This window comes from Notechis scutatus, chromosome 4 (assembly GCF_049901735.1).
Source record: "Notechis scutatus isolate UNSWTSFEM ecotype Mainland chromosome 4, rNotScu1.2, whole genome shotgun sequence".
Taxonomy (NCBI): domain Eukaryota; kingdom Metazoa; phylum Chordata; class Lepidosauria; order Squamata; family Elapidae; genus Notechis; species Notechis scutatus.
Genome location: NC_142012.1, coordinates 84,608,355 through 84,618,872, shown reverse-complemented (window position 1 = coordinate 84,618,872; position 10,518 = coordinate 84,608,355). Strand labels below are relative to the sequence as shown.

At 43.5% G+C, this 10,518-nt stretch overlaps 1 protein-coding gene across 3 annotated transcripts in view; it reads left to right on the top strand.

The window, feature by feature from the left end:
- Positions 1-336: 336 nt before the first annotated feature.
- The window catches only part of PAX2 (paired box 2), a 233,228-nt gene continuing 223,046 nt past the window's right edge, over positions 337-10,518 (top strand). For 2 of the 3 annotated variants that reach the window (XM_087963982.1, XM_087963984.1), the window contains exons 1-4: positions 337-467; positions 3,185-3,353; positions 3,521-3,673; positions 4,121-4,318. In XM_087963982.1, coding sequence (XP_087820108.1) covers positions 425-467; positions 3,185-3,353; positions 3,521-3,673; positions 4,121-4,318 — 563 coding nt within the window. In that variant the 5' untranslated portion in view covers positions 337-424. The remainder of the gene's footprint in view (positions 468-3,184; positions 3,354-3,520; positions 3,674-4,120; positions 4,319-10,518) is intronic. The other variant, XM_087963985.1, reaches the window with a different exon arrangement.

Sequence of the window (10,518 nt, the reverse complement as noted above, 5' to 3'; positions counted from 1 at the left end):
CCAAAAGTCTGGCCGGAGCAGAAGGAGTCCTCCACCATCGCCAAGGAACCTGGAGCTACAGAGGCGGAGAAGGCTGCCTTGGGGAGGAAGCGCCCGCCTGCTCGGGACTGGCCGCAGCGCGCCAACTTCAGCTTAGCCGACCCGGCCCGGGAAGGAAAGCCGCCAACGCCGCCACCTTGCAGGGACCCCGCCATGCCATGCTTCGGCCCCCCTTTAGCCAGCCAGCCGGGAATCGTGTGAACGCTGCGGCGGGCATAACTTCCCCTCGCTCGGCCAGCAGCGGGCTGAGGGCAAGGAGACTCCCCGCGGCCCGCCGGCCGGGCTTCCACGGCTTGTTCTTCTGATTCTCCCCCAAGTCCTGAAGTCGAACCTCCGAGGCGAAACGGCGGCTTCAGCCGACTTCTTCCCTTTCCTGTGCCTCCCCATGGATATGCACTGCAAAGCAGACCCCTTCTCCGCGATGCACCGTGAGTACCGGCCGCAGCCTTCCTTTCCCCGCCCGGCGGCTGTCTCCTGAATCCCCGGTGCCCAGTAGAAAGTTCGGGCTTCCGTTTCCCACGGTCTTCCTGCTGGGGGCCCGACCGCCCCGCCGAGGGGAAAGCCGCTCGCTGCTTGGATCTGCCAGAAAAGGCAGTGAGGACTCGGGGACACCCGATCCTGAAACCGGCGCGGCTCCTTCCCAAATTCCCCCGGGAAGGTCTCGGTCCCGAAGAGGCCTCCCGGAACGCCCGCGGCAAGGCTCCGGCGTGAGGGGAGTCGAAAGTGGCAGCTTTGCTGCCACTTCGACCTTTCTTTCCTTCGCTCCTCCGAAGGCAGCCCCGGCGGAGGAACAAACCGCGATTTATAGGCGTTTATTTCTTTGATGGGGGGAGAAAAAAACATATTTCAAGGTCGAAAATATTAATTATGCTGCATTTATGGAAATTTTGGGTGCATGGCCGATTTTTGTTTTTGATTCATATTTTCCCAACCTTGCCCTGCAGTTTAAAATTCATAGATGCAGGAATTATTGATTCATAAGAAATAAAAATGCCAGGCAAACGGGTGGAAAATCCAGAATCTCCGTTAGGCTGGTTCCCTTCCCCCACGCATTACTGTATTTAAAAAAAAAACAAAGAAAGAGAGAATCAATTTCGGGTTTTGAACTTTGAAATAAAAATAGAAGAGGCGATTGCAACAAAGCTTAAGTAGTACATAACAAGCTAACTTTGACATCCCTGACTTTTAGTTTGCCTTAGTTAACAGGCTTATAAAGAAACGAAAATTGATCTGTTAAAATTTAAAAATATTTTGAGGTTGGAAAATCTGGGATGACGTTATATACCAACAAACTGCATTTTTTAATATTGGGAAGCTTTATTTTTCTAAAAAATTCCATGATTAAAAAAAAACATGTAGAATGGCTCCCCTTATTTCATATCTTGTTCATCACTAAAGGAACAAAACTGACTAGTTCTAGCTTTAATTCAGCTGGAAATTAGATCAGATTTGCAGACCGATTTTCAGATTGGAGCCCCCAGTTAAAACTAAAATAAAACTAACTCATCTTTAGCACATTCTACGTTTTTTTTTCTAATGGAGAAAATTTATTTCCTATGAAGTATATCTTCCATTTAATACAAAGAAAGGTCAGGAACAGAAATTACGGTTGGAAACCAAGAAAGTAATTGCAAGGTGCGATGCTCTGGTTAGGAAGAAGCAGGTGCAATACTCTGAATTATTAATTCCGTGATCTTTTTGCATCTGTTGCCTTTTAATACTCTGTAATGTGAGTTATCAAAGGTGCTTTGAATTATTCAGAATTGAAGTCTTGGAGAAATTGCTTGCCAGCTTGTAACTTTAGAGGCAACATCTGCAAAAGGTGAATCAGATAAATGAAGGAAATAAGCAGATAACTTCGAGAGGTAAGGAAGGCGATCCGAAACTCCCACCAATTTCCACTTTCCTGACACTAAGCACAAAAAACCGTGGTAGTTGATGAGGGGCGAAGCACATTCGTGGTTCCAATACATGCTGATAAACAGCCACTAACCGGACGCAAGGATGACGGTTCAGCATCCTTGAACGGCTACCGCTAGAAAGGAGATGAAAAAACTTAATTTGCCAAAGGATTGGGATCGATAGAGGGCAAGAAGAGTTTCACTAAGTTCAGAGACCATAAGTCAGTGTCACAAAGGGAATTGGTAAGTGAGAGAGAGAGAGAGACTGGCAAAAATGCAAACAGGTCATTTTTCAGCCAGCCTCCGAATCCGGTTCAACTACTCCGGTCGGAAAGAAAGCTCAGGTGGGTTGTCTACGGGAAGGTTTGGGTGTCGGTGAGGTTTCTCTTGGATCCACCTGCTTGGCCCACTCTTGTAGCCGTTAAGATATCTGGAGATCGAAACCGCCTTGGGACCTGTTTCCCTTCCAGAGCAGCAGCGCTACAGATTTCATTCGTAGATCAGCCGAAATGGAGGTCGCGGGGTTAACTGGGTTGAATAATCAAAAGCGAAGAAACGGAGAATAGAAGAGACTCCGCTTCTCGGTGTTGGGCACGAGTAAAGTCGGATTAAAATCGCCTTCCTGAAATTCTTGCTTCTCCACCTCAATCCTACTAGATTTTAGCTAAATCATCAGAAAGATGTTGAGGGTTGTCCGAAGAGAATCTTTTAGAATGTTTGAAAAAGACTTAAAATCAAATGAAATCAAACCATCGCCGCCGTTGGTTTAATAGCTGGGGGGAAAAAAATTCCGGGAAAACGAGAGGTAATAAGAGTAATCATGTTTAAAAAAGCAACAACAGTTCGTAGTAGCTGGTGGAAAGGAAAGAAAAGAGAAACGTTTCATTAACGGGGAAATGAGTCTTTGGATTTCGTTTTTAGACGGTCGATTTCCCTCGAGGGGCGCGACCAGCTCGCGGGTCTCACTTGGCAGCCTCAGTCTCGCCGGGCTGCTGGGCCCTGGGGGCAGGAAGGCGGAGGAGAAGCGCCCTCCGACTGGAAAGAGGGTCTGCTGTCAAGCGGCAAAGGGACTCCCCCCACCCCCCCACCTCTTGGGCCCAGAAGTGTTGGCAGAGTGACCCTCTCACCCCAATCCGGCTTCCAAGCTCAAGCCGAACTGCCCCGACTAATGCCTTTCTCTCGTCTTTCTTTCCCTTCCCCGCCCCGCTCGCCTGCTTTTCTGTCTTTCCGTTCTCTCTCCCCAGCAGGGCACGGGGGTGTCAACCAGCTCGGGGGGGTGTTTGTCAACGGCAGGCCTCTACCGGACGTGGTACGGCAGAGAATCGTGGAGCTGGCTCACCAGGGCGTGCGGCCTTGCGACATCTCCCGGCAGCTACGGGTCAGCCACGGCTGCGTCAGCAAGATCCTGGGCAGGTATGAGCGGGCGGCGGCGACAGGGAGGGAGGGAGAGGGGAGGTCTGCTGCTCGGCTGCCCCCTCGGGGTCTCCCCTCGCCCTGCCCGGGCCCGACGAGCCCCCCACCCAACCCCAACCCCCCGCTCCTTCCTGCCGCTTTCTTTTGTCTGGCCTGTCTCGACACAGGGACCTACGGTGGGTTCGCAAAGAGGGGGAAAAGCCCGACGAGGCCGGGAACAAACCGAGCGCCGCCCCGCTTGCGGTGAGACCAGCCGGCAAGCATCCCCTCCCCGCCTCCCAGCTAAGCCAGGCCGGGCCCTGCTTTCTCTCCAGCCGCAGGTCAGCAGGAACCCGGCCGCGCGCCCGCTGCCGCCGCCGCCTCCGCCGCCTCCGCCGCCGCCTTCAGAGAGGCTCAGCTAGGATGGGAGTGGGGAGCCCGGCCAACCCGGGGCCGCCAAAAGAGACCGACGGCCGGGGGGCCAGAGCCGGGCCCGAGGCCGGAGAAGAAGAGTCCCCCGAGAAGGCTAAGGCGGCCTTCTCTGACCCTCGGTCCCTTTTCCGGCCTTTCAGCCGCTTTGAGCCCCTACTAGGGCCTGGCCGGCCCGGGCAAGGCAAGAGTGGCCGAGCGCGAAAGGCGCGGGGGGAGAGCCGGGCCTTCGAATTGCGTGGCCCGGGCAGGAGAGCGGGAGGGTCGCGAGGTGCTTGGCGGGGAGGTGGCGGGGATCGAGATCAGCGGCTATGGGAAGCGCCGCTGAGCCGGGCTCTGCCCCCCCACCTCCCCCGCAGGTATTACGAGACCGGGAGCATCAAACCCGGCGTGATCGGCGGGTCCAAGCCCAAGGTCGCTACCCCGAAAGTAGTGGATAAAATCGCCGAGTACAAAAGGCAGAACCCCACCATGTTCGCCTGGGAGATCCGCGACCGGCTCCTGGCCGAGGGCATCTGCGACAACGACACCGTCCCCAGCGTCTCCTCTATCAACCGGTAAGTCGCCACCACGTTTTGCCCTCCTCGCAGGACGCTCCGGACGGCTGCCCCATTGCTCGTTTTCTCTGGAGCGCGGCTTTTTGGATCGAAGCAGCGAAGTTTCTTGCCACCGAGAAAGGCGAAGGGCGGGCAGGGGGGGAGCCCTGGGCGAAAAACAACCCGGTTCTTCGCCTCCTTGGAACCGCAGGGCTTGCCCCGAAAGGCCAAGGCGGTAGGGTGAATTCCTCCTGGTGATTTCCCGGGGCGGTTTTCCTCCTTTCGGGGCAAAGTATGTGGGGAGAGCGTCTGTGGGGGCTTTGGGGCCAGGCAAGGAGGACAAAGAATTGGGGGTGGCTGCCTGCATGGCAAGCAGCTCGAGATAATAGTCAAGAATGGTCGAGGTTTGCAAAGAAGACAGAACTGTTGCTGGTTGCTTTGACTGTCTGAACCTCTGAGTGTTCACTTCTCTCCTTCTGAAGCTTCTGTCTATCTAGGAATTCCCATACAAAATCCCTATTGACCAAACCTTGGGGTGGGGTCTGCTGCTTTACAATATTTGGCCAGGTCTGCATCCACAGCTTCCCCACCTTCACTGGGGCTGAAAAAAAAAAAAAAAAAACGTGCCTAGGACTGATCCGGGCAATGACAGTAATTTAGATTTCCATGTGCTTTACAAGGTGATGCTGAGAAAGGAATGGTGCCACCTGTGCCAGGCAGATGTACAAAAATGCCCCATAGGAAATGCAGAGTAATGCTCTAGTCTATTCTGTACGCTGGTCTGGAAGAGAAACAGAGGTGGTGGGGGGTGGTGGAAGATGCACAGAATGGTTCTTTGGACATACACATAATTAACGATGCTTGAAAAGTAGGAGATGTCACCTATCTATAACCCATTCTCACAAATGCTGAGCTGTCACTAATTACAAATGAACAAATGCAGACTGCATATTTGTTTGGGTTTTAAATTTACCACTTTTCATGGATATCAAACATTTCCAAAGTTTAAGCTTCATGATCCTCAAGGAACAATCTCTAACAATCTACATGGATATCTTTTTGAATACATAAACTGATATTTTGGTATCTTCAGCAGTGAATTACAGAATGAGCAGCTGCTGCAAGTATGCCATGTTATACATCTCTATGTCAAAAAAGTAGCCCTATAAGGTTATTTCGATTCAGACAGACACAACAACCGACACGTCTATTTCAATAGCTGTTTAGTTCGATGGTTATATAATAAATAGTAAATTCAGCATTTTGAAAGAATGAAGCAACGTGCATCAAAAGTATAGAAATAGTGATGTCTTTATGTGAAAAGATTATTCTTTGTTCTTACAAATAATAGACATTTTGTAAACTGGCAACCTCAGTGGCTTTTTATAGTTTAGAAAAATGATGTGAAATAATTCCAGATCATTTGAAAATAATAGGTTAAAATAACAAGGGAGCCTCCCTTGGCAAAAAGAGATGCCTCCTCTGTATGATGGCTCTTTGTAATATATGGCTATGTTATCCCACCAAATTATCCCAGTGTGTGCTATCAATATTAAAATGGTCATTAGGTTATGAACAGAGTAAGTTCAGACTGGCTGACTGATTATGCACCTTCCTTAAAGAAAGGGAGGTTCCACCTGTCTCGGGGATGGAGATAATAGAAGTAACATTGGAGCCTCTTGAAAAGCAGCTGTAGAGAGCTGGTCCAGAAAAGAGAATGGGAGGTTGGGGGCTCAGGCCTCAGAACTAGGCTTCTGGTAAAAAGGGAGATGCTACTTTTCAAATGTTTTCCTGGGCTACTGCAGAAAAAGTGAAGAGCCATCTCAGGGATCTGCTCAGATAGAAAAAGTGTTCTGGGTTGGGGAGTGGTGGTTGGGGAAACAAGTAATTTATCTTCTCTCCAGGAGTTCTTCTCAGAGCATAAACCCTAGCCTAGCATCATATCCTAGTAAAGACCACATTCAGTATAGTGGGAGAATCTTCTGCTATAACTGAGATAATTTTATCAAAGGATAGATATTTATCTGTGTCAGGTAGTCTTGCATGGATCTTTAGAAGAGAGGCTAGCTTACCTTTAAATGTTGACTAGATGGCAATTCATTGGAATAGCATGAATTTTCCAGATAAACTGCAGCAACCAACACCAGGCATGTGGAAGCATAAAAAATAAATACCATTGTTGTTCCTTATAAGCCCAAGGCAGCCATCAAGAATCAGGATTCAATTGGTCTTAGTTAAGCCTTGACTTTTCTACCCATTATCTAATCTATCCCTGAAATGAGGTAAATATACCACACCGGGCAGCATTTTGTCATTAAATCTAAGCCAGTATTTCTTAGGGATACTAGAATCAATATTTGAAGTTTCTGAAATTAAACTAGAAAGAAGATAGTCTTTATATAGTCTCGATGATTATAAAGCTGATTTGGTGAATACATATACGCATACATATGTTGTGGTATGTGTATCTCCTTGCTCTCTGAAATCAAAAGAAATTGCTCAATTTGTCATGACAGAAAACAGAACTCTTGAAATTATATTGTTGGAAATTAAAAAGAAGTAAATAGATTTCTCTCTTAATAAATATTAGGATTAGGGCCGATAAATATTCCATACCCTGCATATACCACATAGACTTATAAACAAAGGAAGTATTATAGAAAAACATAAAAATATTTTTCCATCTTGCCTGAAAATTTATGTTTGGACATTTCTTATTTTTCTTTTTCTAATTCTGAAATAGTAATATGTAGTTATATAAAGAATAATGGTAAGTGATATGTCAGTACTAAGTTCAAGTATTCAGTGTCTTGAATTTCATGGACAATATGACATTTTGAATTATTACTCTTAATGTATGCCTTCAACTTCATTGTAATCTTGTTTTCATATATTTGCTGGATTTAAAAGTCATGTGAATAGAACTGATGACCCAGAGAAATGGCAGTTTGCTATTTGCTAGATGTTTTAAAGCCCAGAATCTGGTATGCTTTAATGTGGACTCCTTCACTAAGTAAATGGTTAGATTCAATGGTTTAAATGGTACAGAAATTAAAATTAAACATTAAATATGGAATTTTCAGTACTACTACTACTTCGAGTTGCCACTAATACGGTTACATTATAACAGGATATGTTAAAGGAGAAGTTTCCAGCATTGCCCCACACCATTAAAACAGTTATTATTTGGTTTTGCTCATTTAGTACTTTTATTTCCCCTTCCCGCCTTCCTTTTTTCAAAGAAAAAAAAAGCAAAACTGGCTAAGATGCTTCCTTTTATCCCATTCCTATTTGTCTAGATACAATATAAATTATTTGACAATCAGTGCTCCAACTATCCCTGGCCACATTATTCTCTCTGCTGCATACCTGAACAGTTTATTTGTTAACTTGGTTAATTATTTTTAAAGCAGTGGATGATAAATAAAAGGAAAGCTAAATAAATGCATTAATGAGATATTTATGGAAACTGTCTCAGCTCAGATCAACTTAGTCCAACTGGAGGCACTGACATAGGAATATTACATAACAAAAACTTCTAAAACTTGGAAGTATTCTTCTAGAAAGAAGTTAAGAGTATTCAGACCTTTTTGTGTCATAGTATTTTATCTTAAGGGAGACGGGGAAATTTTCTGATGATACAAACATATAGTTGAATGTGTGTTTTACCAAATGATGCGTCAGTATACTTGGAGGAAGAATCAGTTTTCTGAAAAGGGCAGCTACTGGTGATTAATAGGATAAAATTCCTTATTCCTTAATTGTTTGTCAAACTAAGTGGTAAATTACAGCATAGCAAAAGAAGGCGTTGTTACACAGGCAATATGACACAAACAGATCATCAAAAGAATTTCAACCCTATAGATTAGAAATAGCAAGAATGTTATTTTCAGTGCTTTAAACAGCTGGAACACTAATATAGAGGTTATATGTAGATTTTCAGTACCTTTATAATTTTTCTGAGTGAATGAATTTCTCGCACTTGGATGTCTTTCATCTTGTTTCACTGCAGCTATTTATATGACTCTTAAGATCTATCCCCATCTGTCTTCTTCTGAGCTTCCAAACACTGGTTTGTTTGGCAATTTTCAAAAGTATAAGGATAATTTAGGCAAAGGTAGGGCAGAATGACGCAGGTAGCATTGCAGGTGGCTGATGTTTCTGGAACATGAAAGTTGAAAAAAATGTGCTTTAATTCAATCTTTATGTATTCTTGTGAACTACTTGGGAAGGAGAAAAAGTCTTTATGCAATTTTCCACTTTAAGAATGAAACCATTTGGGCTGGCTATGATCTCTCTAGACCGCAAAGGTGGAGGTGTTTGGTTGCTATTCTTCCTGCAGAAAATTTTACATGACTACCCCTGATTCAAGTAGAGTTACACACTTCTGAACTATATCCTGTAATTTGGCTTTTAATGGTAGTTTAATTTGTCATGGAAAATGGAACCCTTATCTTTTTTTTTTTTTTTTTGCAGAATATATTGCTGCTAAAATCACAGGACTAGGCATAATAATATTCATGTAACTACTTTGAAATCTGTTTATTTCTTCATGCATCTGTATCATTCAACATTTCTTCCTTGATAGAATCCAATACAGCTATTTCATGATCACCAAAACACTTCCCTATAGAGCGGAGATGCAAATTTGCTTAAAAACTAGCCAAAATACTCCTTTTCTTAGCATCTTCTTTAGAACATTTTTGACCTAAAATGAAACCTATGTGGCAATTGTATGTGATCCATAGGAAAGTAATATGGAATATTTTTGGTCTGATGCAGGAAAGAAATGTCTTCTTTTCTTAAAACAGTATTTCTATTGTCTTAAATTAGAGGTGGGTAATCTGTGCAAGATTTTCCTCTCCTCTCTTCTCCTCTCTTCTCCTCTCCTCTCCTCTCCTCCCCTCTTTTCTTAGCTCTAGGAGCTCTTTTCAATTACATTGTTGAAGTTGAATTTCAGCTGTGTAGTTACTGAAAATTATTTTGAAACAGTTTCTTGGAAATTTGAGACAGAAAACACAAGATATGTAGTGGCTAATAAGCATGGTAGTCTTAACAAAAATAAAAAAGAGCAACAAAATCCTCTTAGCCTGCGCCTAACTCTCCCCCAGAAAACAATCATTTCCTATCAGTGAACTTGCTTCCACTTCACAAAATTGTTTTGCCATTTTTGTCCTCTCCCATCTAAAGAAAACATTAAGTGCAATCCTTCCAGACACCAAAATGTTGCCCCTTCTATGATAGTTTGACTCCATGAAAAAAATAATATGACTATTTCTAAAAGTAACAGACTGATGATTATGGTATATTGCATTGCTTACTATTTAATTGTCATCCAATAAGTAAAGATACACTGAAGCACATTATTGTCAATCTTAGCATTTTCAATCATCCTGTTCATGTACAACACTTTTGTGTTAAATCCCAATATGTCAAACTATTTTTTGTTATCTGTCTCCAGGGTTGGCCGAAAATTCTTCAGAGTATGACACATATGTAACATGATGGCTAAATACATGGGTAGATAATGCCATTGATTCTGTGTAATAGATTATAAAATAACTTATCTACAAATTTACTTATATAAGTCTATTACTAGAAATTGTTAGTGACTTTAGAGAATGATTTTCATTTTACTAGCAACTAAGAGGCTTCCACAGAAGTTCTTATCTCTATTGCCTCAGAAGTAAATTCCTCTGAATTCAATAGGACCTCTTGTTAAATAATCATAAATTTCAGTTTTATTCATAAATGTCTTGATTATGTGGCCTTTATTAATGAATCCAAAGAGCAATAGAATAATTCATTTTGTAGAAACAGCTAAATAATAATTAGTGATGTAGTTTTCATAATTTACAAACCTCTTCTTCAAATTAGCTATTAAACAAAAGGATGCAGTGAAAGCATCCTTTACCATTAAAACCTTGGAATAGATGCTTATGAAAGGATCATGTCATCTTACTGGATCAAGGTAGAAAATCCAAGCCATCATTTGTGGTTCAAATGCTGAAAATAACAATTGCGGTAATGTGCTAATGAAATTCTAGATTTCATGAATAGCAGTATCACGTGAATCTGGCATTAGCTCCATCATATATGTCCAATTCAGCAATATCACTTAGGCAGGATATTATCTAACTTGAGTACTTTCAAAAAATGACCAATCATCATCCTATGGCATGGAAAAAATGTTTGTTATGAATTATTGAAAACAACAAAAT